The sequence below is a fragment of the Lates calcarifer genome, linkage group LG2 (genome assembly GCF_001640805.2).
Source record: "Lates calcarifer isolate ASB-BC8 linkage group LG2, TLL_Latcal_v3, whole genome shotgun sequence".
Lineage (NCBI taxonomy): Eukaryota > Metazoa > Chordata > Actinopteri > Centropomidae > Lates > Lates calcarifer.
In genome coordinates, this window is record NC_066834.1 from 15,187,318 (window position 1) to 15,205,202 (window position 17,885).

Genomic DNA, 17,885 nt, shown 5'->3' on the forward strand with positions numbered 1-17,885 from the left:
GCAGCCAAGACTTAACAGTGGACACTAAGCTTCTAAGGATTATGTTTAAAGCCTTTACATGTAGGATTTGAAATTTTCTATCATGGGTGACTCCTAGTGGCACAGTCACAGAAGACACTGCAGCTGAAGAAAACACAACATTAAGATTATATATATAAAAAAGTTTTAATTACAAAATCATGAACATCAGAAACAAATACACCGTGAGTTTTTCCTCTCAGTCTCAGACTTTTTTCTTTTATATATTATTATTTTTATATAAAAAAACATACAAATAAAAACTCACATGCTGCCAGCTGGCGACATCAGTAGAGAGAATGATGTATGTTACCATTGTTATGCAGATGACACACAACTGTACATCTCTACTAAATCAAATTATGTTACAGCTATAAACTCCACCCATCTTTTACTATACTACCATACTACCTACCATACTACTATATTACATATACTACCATTACCATACTACCCATCTTTTGGCAATAAATGAAGACAAAACTGAAATGAAAACCAAGTCAAAGCGTTTCTTGTAAGAGTGAACCCACAGAGGATTTCCCTGATCCCTTCAGAGCGTCCCTGCATTTTTCATTTCGCTGTCTTGCTTTCACAGCCTGCAGATTTACTGTACACCATATATCCAGCATTGAATGACACAACCAGAAAGTTGCTGGATAAGAAAGCAGAACATCTAGAAGCTGCGGGGTCAGATATTTTCTCAGTAAGTATAAATTCAAATGGATGTTAATGTTTGGATCTCCTGGATGTGTAATTAAGCAACTGTTTGCTAACACATTTGTTACAGCAACTTCACACTATGTTGATGTTGTGTTTTAGCTTATTTGTTGCTCCCAGGAGGTCAAAAAAATAAATAAATACTGTTTTAATAATTAAAAGCCTAACTCTGAACTATGCAAAAACACTATCAGCTGGGTGGACAAAATTAAGATAATGTAGTATATGTATACAGTATACAGTATAATATTGTATTATGATATTGTTGTTTTTACCAGTATATTACCAACGTATTTAAAACATTTATCAATGTTTAAAATATCTTTAGTAATAAAAAAATTAATTGTAATAATTATAATAACCAATTATGTGAGTAAGAAGTGATTAGATTTTTCTTAATTATGTAAAGTTAACTATTTACTGTGGGTTTATTTATTTGTTTATATATCTACTGTGGCCATCATTTCGAAACTAAAGATACATGCAGTAATAATGAATACAAATAGATAATAAGTGACAATACTGTCTTTAACAACACACCTTCTCTTTGGGTATTTTGTTGTCTCAGATAGAGACATTAGTTCAGAAACGACCACAGACGTACAGCAGAGACTCAGAACTCTGGACCAGCCGTCAAAACCACAGCTGAACTGCAGCCGTGAAAAAGTGCTCTGTAATCCAGCTTCAAAACACAGGAAGCTCAACATGGAGATGCAGGCCAAGCTCCTAAACCAAAGATATGAAGACAACAGCTCCATGTCAGCCTCAAACAAAATGTGGGCTGTGAACCCACTGAGTGAGCAGGTCATGGTAACTTCCCACTGTTCTGGATGACCCAGCCGGTGGCGTTGAAATCCAACTTGAGCATGTTCATGACCCATTCATCCTTTTGAGCTCCCTCCATGAACTCTGATAAAGTTATCTGACCTGTGGGGCACAAAGACACAACTTATGACTCTGAGTGTAACAAAAAAGAGAAACATTTCAACAGTGATGGTTTTTGTTCTGGTTGAATAAGTTTTTCCTCACAGTAGAAAACTCTTCTACAGACTGTCAATAATCAGCACATTGCTCCTACTTAAACATAGATGAAGTTATTAATCTGTTCAGAGATACTTCTGAACAGATTAATCCTGATGATGTTTTCCTATCTTAATGTAATATTCATATTCCACATGTACATTTAAGTAAATGAGTTACTGGTCACTGTATTAACTGCATTTTTCCTGTTCATGCTGACAAAGTGATCTGTTCCTAATGTGACTACTAAGAAAAATCCACTGTCTATTAACAAAGCAGGCAAAGCTAATATGATGCTTTAGCATTCTGAGTTATACAAATAAAAGTTCAAAATTCCCCTTTTCACAGTCGTATCATAAAGAAGACATTTTGTACCGAAAGGACTTTTGAAGATACACACTGTGTCCGATTAATAAAGACTGTGCATCTGTTTACAGGATCTCTTTACAGGAGGTAACACATATGTAACACATATGCACATATGTTGACAACAGTCACACCATGCTCAAGCAGTTGTTATATTCAGCGTACAGTTTTTACATACCATCGTTATTCTGGTCGACCAACTCAAAGATTCTGTCACAGATTTCAGTCGGGGTCATGCTGATGTCACTTGTCCTGAGTTTTATTTTATAGATAATCTGTGAGAGAAACAGGCAGGTGAAAAATTCAAGGAAAAATAAAACCCACGCAAAACAACTCTTGGTGTTTCTATACAGGACAAAGACTCACTGATTGTTGTGATGAATGTTAGAATGAAGTGCATCGTATTTTCACATACACATCAGATCTGAACCCAACTGATCATCTACTGTACGGATGATTCTGGTATTAAACAACACTCCACCACCGTTAACATAACACCTAAAGAAAATATACTGTTTATTTTAGAAAGATACTACACATCTCTCAAGAGGACCTGGAGGACCACTGAGCTGTTCTGAAGGCTCATGGTGAGATAACAAAATAACAAACGTTATGTGGGTTTCTCTTTTCTCACTTGATGAAATGTGACACAGTGTTGCAGCATGGACATATACAACACCAAATAATCCAGCCAATAGCCAACACGTTTTTAGCAGCCCGATCTTTTCCATTGATAAATTCATACAGTTCACTTTACAACACTTTGTTAAAATGCCTTGTTTCTCCTTTAATTTCTCTTGAACTGAATCACACTTTATTCACAAGGAACATAAATATATACACAAGGAAAATAAATATACATAATTAAAATGTAAAGTGTAGCGTATGGTTAAATATTATTATATTAACATTTTAGAAAGATTTGTGAATTTCACATGTCTCTGTTCTCTGGCCTGCTCCTAGTTTGTGAATTCATCTCTGCTGTTTGCTGAGCAGCAGCAGGTGATAATGACAGAACTTGATTGCTGCCTGTACTAGAAACGACTGTTCTCTGCGTACATTTGCTTGAAGAAGATTTTGCAGATTGAAATGTTGCCTTAAATTTAACTATTTACTGGGAGCTTAACAGTGTTCAGACCTAAAAAAAAAAATGTCCTGTAGTGAATATCTGTATGTCCTGCACCTGTTTGTTTTAGATGTGTGCATATTTAGTTCCTGTAATTCATCACCCATCTCTACATGAAATGTGTTTGTGATCAAGAGTTCAAACTCAAGCCTCAAGTCTTATTCACCTTTAGGTCTGCACTGCGTACATACAGTGTGTAAAACTGACAGCTGAGCACACATCATATATCATCATGAACAGGTGTGAAAGTTCATAGAACAACTCTTTTAATTAGAAGAAGGAGAAACTAGAACAAACCTTTTAACATGAGGGAGACTCTGGAGCAAACACAGACTTTTTCTGTTTGTTTTTCTAAAAACAAAACTAACTGCAGTGTTTTTATTTCTCTGGAGGATCCCAGATGTGTCCCACAAATGTAGAATACTAATATTATCATTCAGTACCTAAACTAAGAAGGAATAAAACTTTTTTCTTTTGAATTACTGTAACAAATATTACCTAGTTCCTTGTCAGGCAGATCAGATTGTGTGTGTGGCTAGTTTTATGTTTCTAAATTTAGAGGCTTACTGTAAAGTCCACCAAAGATTTTCACTTCAAGAATAGCACTGACACAAATGACACACACTCCTCATGTAACACCCTGTGGACCTGCAATACATGACCCCTGGTCTTAAGTCCTGTCACAGGGCCAGCACTATAATCTCTCCTGAGAGGATTTATGTTATGAAACTGTTTGAAACTGCAGCTAAATTTCTCACCACACTTTGTTCACATCAGCCCTGATTTCTACCAGAACCTTCACTCATATCAGACTGTACAAACTGCATTAACAATTGTACAGAAAAGTAATGTTTCTTCATTTTTAAAAAAGAAGAAAAGAATCTGAGTGGGGTCTTACCCTTATGATGCGTTTCACCTCCTGCCTGTCCAACTTCCCGTTTCCATCCTTGTCATACATCTTGAAGGACCATTTGAGCCGATCTTCAAGATTCCCTCGAAAGATCAGGTGAAGTGCTGCTACATACTCGAGGAAATCAAGAGCATTATCCTGTAGACAAATAATGCATGAATGTCTCAGTTACAATAGAAATGAGAGTTAAATTCTATCATTAGAAAGTGCTGCTGTTCTTTACCTGGTTAGTGTCAAATGAGTGGAATATTGTCTCGACATAGAGGGACTCCTCTGCAGAGCTGCTCGGTACCCCAAAGATCCTCTTTAACTCATGGAGGTGCAGGGCTCCGCTCGGACACTCCTTCATGAAAATGATGCACAGCTCCTGAATCTGAGCCAAGTCCATCTCCTCGTTGTGGCTTTCTTCTTGTCCCATCCTCTCTGGTTACCTCAATAGAAAAAGTCCTGCCTGTTGTAACTGTTTGATGAGACTGTTTCAGTGAATGTTCTGTTCTCTGTCTGCAGGTCACCAAGGCATCTGCCCTCAAACTCCCATCAAACTAAAGAGCTTAACACCACCACCCAGTCACTCTCTCAGCAGGCAGAGAGACAAGAGGCCAGTAATAACTCAATCTCATTAACTTGTTAATCACTTGATCTTTAGCCAGCAGGGTGCTGTCCAAGTGGGCCTGAAAACCTGCCAATATTATTGTTATCAGGCACCAAAAAAGTAAAAACTGAAATCACTCAACTGTAAAATCCACAGAGTGAGTTAAAACAGCTGAAGTAGATATTAACTTTCTGTGTGTTTGTCTTTTTCCTTCATTTACATTTCTTTTCATTCAAAGATTTAAAACTCTCCTCTGTCTTTCACCACATTTCTGATTTTCCTAAATGATTATATCATAATGAGATGGACATGTGTACACATATATCCACAGCAGGGATTGGTCCAGGGTGTGTGTGTGTGTGTGTCAGCTAAAAATATAACAACTACAAATATAACAAAAGTTTTTCTTGTTTTTAGCAACTTGGAGATTAAAGAAATATTCTGATATATATATATATATATATATATATATATATATATATATATATATATATGTGTGTGTGTTTTATACTATATTTTCATTTCATCTAAACACCTACATTATTTATTCAGATACTTTCACTAATAATCTATAACTTTTGTCAGATTAGTGGGACAGATTAGACACATTAGTCTGAATGACATTTTATAGTGATCATTAATACAGATGAATAATGCAATAAACAGTATATATTCAGTGATAACCTCACAGAGCAAACTTTTGTTTTATTTACCCTTTTTATTTTCTTTCTTTAATTTTCTTTTTTTTTTTACAAACTGAGTGTAATTGAACAGATTAATATTCTCATATATGTTTACATTTCAGTCTGTGAATATAGTTTATTCCAGAGTATGTGGAAAACAGTAAGGGTTATTAGTAAAATGTACTAAAAGAGCAACAGTAAAATCATCTATAATGCAGTTACATCGGCTCATAGGTTTTCTATTTGTGAGTCAAACATAATTACAAATGATTAAAGTATGGTAATCTGTCCTCAGAACAGCTTTCTTCAACTCGACTGTTTTGATCGTCAGTAGGAAACAAGTTCTGTTGTTGCTATTTGTTTTGACTTCATTTATTGTTACAGTCCTGATAAACTCAACTTGACTACATGATTTAATGTAACTGTTACAGCTGTGTGTGTTCCTGGTGCTCCACCCATCAGTGAGCATTCACCTGGCTGTGGGATGTAGTGAGAGGCCTCTAGTGTGAAAACTGCTGTCTGCTGCCTCTCAGCCTGGAATATTGTTTCATTTCTTGATTTAGTGTCTGACTGTCTCAATGTCACTAAATCCCATGGAGCTGATTGTTTTGATTGTTTTTTGTTGTTTTCCTGTAATTAATTTGGCTCAGTGGTGGAGTGTTGTGGGGCGTAACAATAACCCTGCTACATATTGTTCTTATACGCTTTTATCCCAACTGTGCAGCCGACTAGAACCTTCTCTGATGAGCTGCGGTCAGAGCAGAGAGCGACTGTCTGTCGGATGTGTTGATCTTCATCATGTGTGACATGAGTGAATGTTACCTGAAATAATCTAAATATGGAGGTAAAGTATGGGTTATCATGAGGCAGAATAAACTTTGCATACATGATGCACCACTTATTCTGTGTATTTTTTGAGATAGTCAATGGATTGAAGTAGTAAAGTCCAACCATTACTTCTTTAGGTCAGTACTGATACTGATATTTTAGATTTACACTTGTACTTCATTTATTCACGAAATATGAAGACAGTGCTGAGCAGGACATTTTACAGTGTAAAGTGCTTTAATGTATATTACAATTACATCTTTGGCATTTCTGTATTGTAATTATTATTCATGGGCTGTGATGTCAATACCAATAACCAATTAATATCAATAACAGTCTCAGCTAATACACTGGGCTGTGGTTTAAAGAAAAAACATGAGACATAATGGACTGAGGAAAATAATCTTTATATAGATTAGTACATATATGGTGACACGCTGTGGCTGTATACAGAACTACAGATGAACTAGAGAAAATAAAATATGGGGTTCAGTTGTATGGAGAATGGGTGTAGTTAGAGAGAACTATTTAAGTTAAGGATACAAGAAGAGTAAGAGGTACTTTTTTAATAGAAATAATAAAATAGATACATTTAAACAGCACCTACAAAAATAGAATATTTCTTTATTGGATTTGGTTACATCCGGTTATAAGAGAAAGCTCAGTGGAACCCTGAGGCTGCAGAGATCTGTCTCACAGTGACTGTGGCTCCAACGCTTGGTGAAATCACTTCTCCAGCTTCAGACTCACTCCTCAGACTCAGAACTGTGAAATCACATCTGTCCAGAACCAGGGTGGGAGCCCTCGTCTAATACATCTAGACGATGCCGAACTGGGCCAGGTCGCTCAGCTCCATGTCACCAAACGCCTCCCAGGGGCAGACCACTGCAGAGTCTGCAAGACAGAAAAAACAAAACACTGAGTCCAGACTAAAAATCTAAACATGGAGCAGTATTAGAATAAATATAAAATTCACCCTCACCTCCAAGACCGTCCATCCCTGGGACATCGTTGTCAAACCTGTTTGGAAAAACAATAAAAACCAAAGTGAAATATTCCACTGGTAGACAAAAAAGCACAGTGGAGGACCACATTTAGCCTCACCCCTTCTGTCCAGCTTTAGGAGCCTTGCTCTTGAACTGCCTGGTCTCCTTCTGCTTGAATTTGGGGGGAGCGGCCTTGGAGCCTTCTGCTGCTGCTGCGTTCATCTTGGAGACTTGAATATAAAGAAACAAATGTCATGTCATCACATACACACTGGAGGAGACGCCCCACATTTTATCCTCTTATGTTTTCAAACATCTCCCTTTATGTCATTTCTATTAATAACACGTCTAAGTGGTTTTCGTCCCTGCTTACTTGTCATAAACACTTCATATTTTACAGATCTAATCCTATTAGTGTCAGTCCATTAGCGAGAGGTCAAGCAGGGTCAAAACACTGTGGTGTGTCAGGGATCATTGTGCATGACCTAAGGTCAAAATATGCCACCAAACAAGATCTCATTGCTCCATCTCATGTTCTGGGATGAGGCTGGATTATGACAAGGATTATAATCTATTTTTTTAAAGATAATATCCAGCAGATTTAGATACCTGAACATCCCTAAACCAGATCACGTCCACAGGATTTACGTTGCAGCATGGTGAAATATTTAAACATGAATCCTGTGGCATGTCTCCACCTTCACACAAAAGATACAGAAAACACCCTCAGTTTATTGTTTCATTCATTAAATATCAAAGATAATGATTTAACAGAATCCAAAGACCTCTTAAAATGGTAAATCCAGTTTGAACAAGCAGCAAAAAATACAATTAAAATTAAAATTTCATGTAATCAGGAACAGAAATCAGACAGTTTACAAATTCTGATTTTCTATTATGTTAATTTTATGTAATGTCATTGTATGTTAATTACATCCATTATTGTTTTCTTGCTTATTGTACAGTGTCCTTGAGTGGCCAGAAAGGCGCTTATAAATAAAATTTATTAATATTATTACTGTTATAAATTCATGATCAGATTATCACGTTTGATATATTTTTTGTTCGTTAACAACTCAGCTGATCAGTTATTTTTGTGCTCATCCTAAACTTTAGATTTGAGGCTTCTGATTTAATATTCCTGAAATTTAGTCATATTATGTTGCAGAGATGATGAATTTACAGTCTTTAGTTTCCTTCCACTCTTCTCATATTTTCTGAATTCAAATGAGAAATATTTCAAAAGGCAATATTGAATTTAAGGAGATCAGATAGTATCAGATGAACAGTTAAAAAAAATGTATCTCAGTGTATCATTCTTTATAAGATATAGACCTAAATGATTACTGAGATAAAGACATAAAAGACTTAAAACTCACATATTTCGTATTACAAACCAGTGATGTTTTGTTTTACTCATATCACCAGCAAAATTGAAAAAAAAAATGCTGTTTTTTCTGTTTCTTATCTGTTTAAACAATTATCAAAATAAAGTACTTACACATTTGAGTTCCGTACATCTCAGAGAAAAATACACTTACTTGGTTTGTCGGACGAGTGGACGTCAAAGAAATTTCTCTTTGCAGAGAAGAAGCAAAAAAGTAGCTGCAAGACAAAGACGGAGTCCTCTTTCTTCTTGCAGTCTCTCTATTCTGTTTCATCACTGTATCATCACCCTGCCTTTATAGCCTTGGTTTAACCCCCTCCCACTCTTTGCTTGATGAAAATGTGGTCGTCAGAAAACCACAGGGGCTGAGGGGTATTTTGAGTGAAGGCTTATGAGTAAGCCTGATAAGTCAAAGATAATCACAAGGCCACCGCAGGGTCAGACATTTGTAAATTATTGTTTATGCATATTAGATATGGAGATTCAAGTGTCCAGGTTGTTTTTTTTTCTTGCAGCATTTCCAATAAAAATCTAAAGAATAGAATCTGTCTAGTATAAAAAAGACAACTCATTAAAAATAAATAAATTATGAATCATAAATTGAAGATAGTTTGTTGTCCTGGTGGTTTTATTTGTAACTGATAATCAAATATTAAGTTGACACTAACACATTAATTCGCTGCAGAACAGATTAGGGCTGCACAAGAGACACCATGGTGAGAAAATAAAGGATTACAGGTAATAATCTCTCACACTGTAATTTGAGTTGGTGGGTAGGGGTCATAAGATCTTTGCATAACAAAGAACATGTGCTAAACTGTGTGAACTGTGTTCAACTCATGATCCTATGAGCAGCATCCGAGACTGACTAACGCAATGGTCCAAGTAACCATCAGTCATTGTCCCAAAATGACCCACAGAGAAACACACGTAAGAGCATTTTTATAACATGCAGTCTCTTTCAGTTTACTCACACTGTGTAGTCAAACATCAATAGTTCAAACCAACAGAACTCTTAAACTCCCCAGAATTCAAAAGATCACATTTATGTCAGGCTGAAACATTCAGTGGAGCAGCTGAACAGTCTTGAGACAACAACATCGTCGTCAGCTTGCCTTTATCATGTTGACATGCATTGCTGGTGTTTTTTGCTGGTCTCTTAGAACAGAGAACATCTTGGATCAGGTCTAATTATTCTCAGGTTCACTGGTAAACTAAAATGTAAAAAATGAAAGAACTCTACTGCTCTAACTTTGTAGTGTTGACAGAATCTCTCATGAGAATGATTAAATCCATTGGACTCAAATTACCGTACAATGCCATGTCACTCTACATTTTACACTTTATACTTTACACTTTACTTTTTAATTATGTATATTTATGTTCCCTGTAAATATAGTTCTTGCTTCTTGCTCTTTACTCTCTTCTTTTATTATAACTATCCTTAGCACCAATATACCAAGACAAATTCCTTGTATGTGCAAACTTACTTGGCAATAAAGTCTATTCTGATTCTAAAGCATCAGTGCAGATTATATGGAGAGGGAAAAAAAAGCAGTTTAATTATTGATATTTGTTTTTAAATTGCATCTATTTATATATTTTAATGACTATGACTGATTGTTTTTGTGTAACATGTAAACTTACATAATGTATAAAAAAAACTGTGACAACCACCACGTCTGTGATCACCTGAGCAGGCTTATCCATAAGGCTGTCTCAAAATACACCCACTCCCAGGACAGGCTTTATGAATGACTGGATTATATCAGAGACTCAGTGGCATATAAATGGTGGGAGTGAAGACAGAGAACTTTTCAGACTGAGCACTCTTCTCTGGACGAGTCCACACACTCTTGGTTACGGTAAGAGGATTTTTTATTTTTTTTAAATTCTTTGTGGACATGTTTTCTGTGATGTTATAGGAACAGTGAGAATCTGATTAACCTCTACATCAAATTCATTTTTTTTTATGAAGGAAGCTCTTTTTCAATGGATAATATCACTTTGTTACTGGAATTAACTTTCTGACCATCTTCAAAAGCCTGTTACATCTTCTCAGATTATTTTTAAAAAATCAGCACTGTGAGAAAAGCAAGTCATGTTTATGATTAAAAGGTCACATCATCTACAAAAGGAGAGAGATCTGTATGTGCTTATGGATCCGTTTGTCTTGCAGTTTGTTAATGGCTGGTAGGCACGTGCAGTGGGCCTCACCTCTGGGTAAGCAGCATGAAGTCAAAAGTAGAAGCCAAGTAGAGTCATAGGTAAAAAGAAGACAGCAGTGTTATACCCAACCATAGCTGATTTAACTCTGGCTTCAGATCAGATCATTTGCACAAAAATGTGATGAATGAGTTGAGACACTTTAACAATCATTCACACAGCATTTTGTGTCTCTAATTAAATGATGAGCTGGCTTTAAACACTGCCTATTTGGTCTGCCCCGCTGCATGTGACTTGGCGAGAGAAACAAAGAGAAAGAAAGATTTTGAAACAAACTTATGAAGTAATGTCAGACCAATCTGAGCTGCTATAGCACACTGCCTCAACAATCAGTTACACAGTAAATGTTATGACTCTTTCTCCTTGTGCCTCCTGCCTATTTGTGTTGTGTTTTAGGACTGTGGTGTAGCTTACTGAAACCTTCTTAACCTAGATGCCAAACCATCTCTACTGTCTGTGTTTTTTATCCGGCAGAAATGAACGCTGCAGCAGCAGAAGGCTCCAAGGCCGCTCCTCCCAAGTTCAAGCAGAAGGAGACCAGGCAGTTCAAGAGCAAGGCTCCTAAAGCTGGACAGAAGGGGTGAGACACACTCACTCATTTGGTAACAACCACAGGAAGATCTGCAAGACTATGATAAAATATACAAGACTGTGGTAGCACATGAATATATAACACAAATATGTTTATTTACCACAGGTTTGACAATGATGTACCAGGGATGGATGGTCTTGGAGGTATGAATGTTTTTTTCTTCACTATTTTTATAAATTGAGCTTTCAGCCTGATTAAACATACATAGATAATAAAGATGAAATACAAATAAAGTAACAGCTCTTTAGAGATTTAGATTACTCTGTTTAACCCATTTGTGACTATGTCTTCCTCTCCTGCAGACTCTGCAGTGGTCTGCCCCTGGGAGGCGTTCGGTGACATGGAGCTGAGTGACCTGGCCCAGTTTGGCATCGTCTAGATCCTCCACCTACAGAATCGCACCTTTACACCAAATAGTGTATGAATAACATACCACTTTTCTACTTTCCTCAAGTCATTTTGTGCATTATTGCTACAAATTTTTGCTTTTTATGTGTCACTCCACATCACATCATTTCTCTGCTGACTCACCCCGAACCCTGCCCCTCCCCCCGACTCTACCCCTTCACCAAAATGACATTAAATGACACATGAAAAGCCTAAGATGCGTAGACATGACACATGAAATGTTCTTGAAAGTGGTGCATTATTTATTTGTCATCCCATCAGTATCACACCCACAGTAGCTTTACACATATTCTACGGTAAACATGACAGTGTACATAGAAGTCCAGTCCTCTGACAGTTAAACATTATTCTTGTGTATTATGTTTAATTATATGTACAGTATGTTGGCATTGGTATCGTGCTGACTTTTGTCACTGTGTTATACCTTCAGAGGAACCCTGACATTATAAAGACAGTTAATGAAAGCGTGAATGTTTTTGACACTGACATTGTAGGTAGTGCCCCCCTCAGTATTTGTCTGTAGAATGAATGTTACTAATACTGACCTTCATTCATTTGTTACTAACTGAGAACTATATTTCTTATATTTACTTTATTTTAAAATAAATAAAATCTGATCTACAAAGTGGAGTCTGGAGTGAAAAACACAGCAGTCCAGTTGTTGGTTTGGTAAAGTTAATTTTCTAAACTTCAATAAGGCGTGGCAGAGATGTTACACTACTGGTGGCAAGATGTGTCACTGCCTCACTTCACCACACCTAAAAGGTTGTGACCACCCCAAACTTCATCAAATCACACTGTCAAAGAGCTGTTGCACTGGTTTTGAAAACAGTGTTTCACCATGGTGTCAGATTTAATCCATCCATACAAATGCAATACTCATGATGTGGCCAGCAGATGTCGCCATTTTCAACACAACCACTTCAAGTGACTGAGCGCCTCAAGAGGCACAGCACCCCAAATTAAGGCAACAGAAGTTCCCCAAAACAAACGATTACTAACATTTTTTACATAGTGTTTATGGATTTTCTTTAAGCATTTTGGAGCAATGGAATAAACTATAAACACAACTGGCATAACAGATATATTATCAAATCATCATATTAGCATATTATATATCTATCTATATCTATCTATCTATACATCTAGTAAAGCTTCAGGCTACAAAACTAAAACTATGAACTACAGGATGTTGTAAAGCTCTGTAGAGCTGAGGAGAAGAGCAGAGATAGGCAGTAGTTTGTTACAATGAGCAACACGTTTCATATTGTATATGGTCATTTAATTTTCATAGTGAGAGGGTGTTTTTTGCCTTTGGCTACAAAAGAGAACAGTAAGACCAATAAGACAAACAACTGATGAGATTTATGCCTTTTTGGAACAGTTTTCAAACTGTATGTTGTGGTATTAGAAAAGTAAAGATTGCAAGAATGAAGATTAACTGGCTAGTCTGGCAAATCTGGTTAACTTCCTCATTCCAGAGAAAGAGAAAACACTGAAAACAAACAGACAAACAAACAAAGGCAGCACTGTTTACAGACCAGTTTTTCCCCTTCAGTCCAGCTCTTGGTGCTAAATGTTGACATCACAGTCGTGTTTCTTTAAACTAAAACAGTTGACATATTGTCTAAACTAGGTGTTGAAATTAATAGTGTATGTGACCTCATTTCAGTGATTAAAAGTCTTCTATATGAAATAAAGAGAAAAGAATGATTTGAGATTCTGAAGTAAACTCACATCTCATTAAAACCTCACAATATCACTGTGTCACCAATGCATTACAGTTCAATGTTTAATGGTAGAGAATTGTATGTTGGTGAAACACTGGTAAAAAAATACTAAAGATTTGTTATGAATTAGTCAAATTGGTCCTTGTTTTTAACACGAATAAGAATCGGAGGTCTTTTATGGACCAAAAACAGAATCCACTGGAATGTAAAATACAACTGTGAATGAAATGATTTAACACAAGAAGGAAGAATGATGCACAGACTGAAAACACCAGAATAATGTGACTAAAATGACTTTATTATAATATATTCAGCATTAGCCACACAGTACACAACTCTACTTGATGTGATTACATGGATAAATACAGACAGAAAGAAAGATGGAAAGAAAGAAGATATATGGATATTTACAATACATTATTTACAGTGAATTCAGTGACTTGCTTTTGGATTTGAGATAATCTACCCACTCTAAGTGACACATGTGTTGATTCCCAGTTGTTCACCAATCATCCCTATAGTTAAACCCAAGCAGCAGTACAGTGTGTTACACTTTTACACAGGTGCTGGGCTACACAGGACAATAAGGTCTTCCTGAGATCTCATTCAGATGTAATCAAAGACAATATTAAGCTCAGATAGATGCTAAAACTTCCAGGTGCTGAGGTGTAATGGCCCAGGACAGGAGAGGATTCATTCTTGGGGGCTGCTGTCCAAGAGCTTCTTCCTCCACTTATCGAGGGGAGAGAGAGAAAATCCCTCTCCACTCATCAGTCATTCTTAAATGGTACCACTGTCAGGCTCCACTCCGCACTCAAAATGGGGGGAGAATTCATGAGGAGAGCAACAAAACTGCTGGAATGCAGCCACCAGGAATAAACTGTTTCCATTTGGCATGAGGTCTAAACGATGCCAAACTGGGCCAGGTCACTCAGCTCCATGTCACCGAACGCCTCCCAGGGGCAGACCACTGCAGAGTCTGAAGAAGAGGAAGACACAGTCACAAATGGGTTAAACAGAGTAATCTAAATCTCCAAAGAGCTGTTACTTCATTTGTATTTCATCTTTATTATCTATGTATTTTTAATCAGGCTGAAAGCTCAATTTATAAAAATAGTGAAGAAAAAAAAACATTCATACCTCCAAGACCATCCATCCCTGGTACATCATTGTCAAACCTGTGGTAAATAATAATAATTTGTGTTATATATTCATGTGCTACCACAGTTTTGAATATTTTATCATAGTCTTGCAGATCTTCCTGTGGTTGTTACCAAATGAGTGAGTGTGTCTCACCCCTTCTGTCCAGCTTTAGGAGCCTTGCTCTTGAACTGCCTGGTCTCCTTCTGCTTGAACTTGGGAGGAGCGGCCTTGGAGCCTTCTGCTGCTGCAGCGTTCATTTCTATGAAAACAACAAAGATTTATATATAAAAAGGAACAGAGAAATACTCAGATATATTGAAATATGTCTGCTTTCCTCATGATGACCCTGTTCAGGCTACAACCCCCATCCTCAGCTAATCCACTTAACCTAAATGTCTTAACTCATAGCTCCTGCTCCCATAATTAGTCATAACTCTGTGATTATATTTACTTTAAGCTGTCAGTAACGTTGGTTATGTGAACAGCTAAAGATGTTCTAATAATAAAAGACGTGTGGAAGGACAGTGTGTCAGGGAACTTTTCTGGGGGTGGGTTGGGGGTATTAATACAACCAAACATGTGACAACCTGATGGAATAACATGTTCAGTTAGCTGCCTCCCAGTGTTTCCAGTCTCTATGCTAAGCTAAGCTAATTATCCCCTTGCTCCTACTCCATGCCTTTTGATCTTCTCATGTACCTGCTCAAAAAGTTAAAATGTGTGAAAATACACACATTTCTCATCATCAAGTCACGTTTTTGTCAATAATCTAAAAATAGTTTAAAATATTACTAATAAAATATGAGAAGTGCCAAAACATTTAATTTGAGCAGTGACAATGAAAACTGAATCTTTATCAAGTCCACTCAGTGTTAAAAACTCTTTGTCTCTGGCAGCAGAACAATGAAAAACATTGACGACAAGAGGACATCATCGTCACTAAGCTGGAAAATATATAAAAACACTAATGTTGACCATCCAACTACAAACTAATATCTGGATTAATGAATATTCACAACAACTGAATTGAAATGTGCCTTTTTAGATTTTAAACAGTGAATAATACTGAAGTTATTCACATTGTTGCAGAAAACAACAGCCCTGATGACATGAACACCAAAGGAACAGGCTAGCTGTATAAAAATGAAAGAAAAAAAAAAGAGATTTGCTTATTTTATCAGTGTAAAAATGAACTTGTCTAAACAGACGTGTCTGTTTTGGAGCTCAGTGTTTCTGATGCTGAGAGCCAACTGGTTTTCCAATCAATATTATAGCTATCTCTGCACAAAGAAAACTTCACAATCAACAGCTTGTCATCATCAGCAGCCACACTTGAAATGCAATGTTTCCAAGAGGCTCTATGAGCTTTTGAAAACATCCAATAAAACCCATCACAGACTACAACTACAGTGTACTGTATGTGGCTGTGAGGTGCCAGCTGAGAGTCTTACCTGAGCGTTAGTTTGGTGAGAGTTTCGATCGGTGAAGTGAAGCTGCCTGGAAGGGCTGAGCAAAGTAGGAAGTGCAAAACAAAGAGAAAGATCTCTTTCTTTTTGCAGCCTCTCTGTCTTGTGTCCTGCCTCAGTCACAGCGTTTATATACCCACGGTGGTCAAACCCAAAGCCGCTAATGGGGCTGAGGTGGGGTATTTTCAGGGATAATCTTATGACAGTGAGAACAGCCCGTACCTGTGGTGCAACACGTACTGTCGTCACCTCACCCCGGGTGGGTGTTAACCTGACATAGAGCATTCTGGATCATTGTGAACTAACTTAGTTGTGTGTTTGTTTATGGACAGTTGTCTTTGATTAGAGCAAACGCGAATAAAGACATGGAGAAACAGGACACTGGATGGGTCAGTGTGCAGTAGCCAAAGGGACAGAACAGTAAAGTGGTCAATAATGCAGACAATGACATGTGAAGAGGATGGTGTTGATCATAACATGTCACCAAACCTCTTAGAGACTGTGAATATTGTGTCGAGGTGAATGAAAACTTTATGAAACTGCAACCAGCTGCCCAGAGGGCAAATGTACAGGAAAGACCCCATAAAGAACTGCCCCCCTCTCTCAGGGTCTGGGGGTAGCTCAGGTTGGGATCTTGCCACCTTGTGACCAGCCTTCTCACAAGAGTCTGGAGCCAGTATAGTGTCAGCCCTATATCACTGTACCGAAATGAAACAAAGACCACCTCCACAACTCGACTCCCACTGCCCCTCTACAACTCCAACCCACTGGCTCTGTCCCCTCAAAAACCACCTCTGTAATACCCAACAACAGTGCTATTTATTTATTTAATGTGTTTTTCTATCGTCCTCTTTAAGTATAAAATATAAAGATATGAATCTAGAGCTATAAAGTAAAGAAAAAGCTGTTAGTTGTTTTGCCCCACTATAGTATTGTATGTGTGTGATGCTCATTATTTGCTTGTCTTTCTTCAACAACTTAAAAAAAACTATAACCAGTTCATCCTCTGTACTTTCTGAATATATTATACAGTGGCACAGATTAGATCAGACTTGACTGGATTAGATCAGATAACATCACATTAGATTAGTTACAAGCAATTAGGTCAGATTAGATTAGAGAGCTAAGGAACACACATCATGGGAAAGAGAGCACAGACTGAGCCCTCATACTGTAAAACAAACAAAACAAAAACACACTGACAGACAGACCCCACAGGATCGATACAGGACAACGGTATATTTGGAAGGAGGTGGTACATGTTTAGATTGGATTACACCTGGTGACCTGAATTATGAGAAGGTGGCGTAATCTTTAACCCTCATGTACTGTACATCCACACCACTTTGTTACTTAACACACCACAACCTAACTGTTTCTGGGTCTGACAGTGCAGATAAGTCAGTGTGACATAATAGCAGAGGTGGTCTGTTGTGTCCACACCTGAGTTTGTGCTGAACCCCATCTCCAAGTTTATATAACACATTTAAAACAGCAAACACATTTCAGCCACTTGAATAACATTTTTCATATATGCTGGTCTAGAGTCAAATTTTTCTGTTCTGTTTTCCTCTGTAGTTGGGGTCAAGGCTTAGGTTAGATCATGGTTACGCATCATAGAGGACAACTGGTCATAATGAGGGAAAACATAAACTTACAGACGTGAAATAGACTTTGACAGAAATGT

At 37.2% G+C, this 17,885-nt stretch overlaps 4 protein-coding genes across 4 annotated transcripts; 1 reads left to right on the forward strand and 3 right to left on the reverse strand.

Annotated features, from left to right (window-relative positions):
• Positions 1 to 1,540: 1,540 nt before the first annotated feature.
• On the reverse strand, positions 1,541 to 4,575 carry guca1g (guanylate cyclase activator 1g). Its single transcript, XM_018692975.2, has 4 exons — positions 4,381 to 4,575; positions 4,146 to 4,295; positions 2,300 to 2,396; positions 1,541 to 1,662 (listed from the first exon to the last, which is right to left on the reverse strand). Exons 1-4 carry the CDS (start codon positions 4,573 to 4,575, stop codon positions 1,541 to 1,543), a joined length of 564 nt encoding a protein of 187 aa, XP_018548491.1.
• Positions 4,576 to 6,727: 2,152 nt separating this feature from the next.
• On the reverse strand, positions 6,728 to 7,904 carry LOC108894331 (retinal cone rhodopsin-sensitive cGMP 3',5'-cyclic phosphodiesterase subunit gamma-like). The gene is made up of 4 exons (XM_018692976.2): positions 7,895 to 7,904; positions 7,365 to 7,476; positions 7,243 to 7,280; positions 6,728 to 7,154 (listed from the first exon to the last, which is right to left on the reverse strand). Exons 1-4 carry the CDS (start codon positions 7,902 to 7,904, stop codon positions 7,078 to 7,080), a joined length of 237 nt encoding a protein of 78 aa, XP_018548492.2. The 3' UTR covers positions 6,728 to 7,077.
• Positions 7,905 to 11,335: 3,431 nt separating this feature from the next.
• On the forward strand, positions 11,336 to 11,830 carry LOC108894332 (retinal cone rhodopsin-sensitive cGMP 3',5'-cyclic phosphodiesterase subunit gamma-like). Its single transcript, XM_018692979.2, has 3 exons — positions 11,336 to 11,439; positions 11,557 to 11,594; positions 11,754 to 11,830. Exons 1-3 carry the CDS (start codon positions 11,336 to 11,338, stop codon positions 11,828 to 11,830), a joined length of 219 nt encoding a protein of 72 aa, XP_018548495.1.
• A 2,600-nt stretch (positions 11,831 to 14,430) lies between these two features.
• Positions 14,431 to 14,989, reverse strand: LOC108894333 (retinal cone rhodopsin-sensitive cGMP 3',5'-cyclic phosphodiesterase subunit gamma). Its single transcript, XM_018692980.2, has 3 exons — positions 14,886 to 14,989; positions 14,730 to 14,767; positions 14,431 to 14,568 (listed from the first exon to the last, which is right to left on the reverse strand). The coding sequence occupies exons 1-3, from the start codon at positions 14,987 to 14,989 to the stop codon at positions 14,492 to 14,494; spliced, it is 219 nt and encodes a 72-aa protein (XP_018548496.1). The 3' UTR covers positions 14,431 to 14,491.
• Positions 14,990 to 17,885: the final 2,896 nt, after the last annotated feature.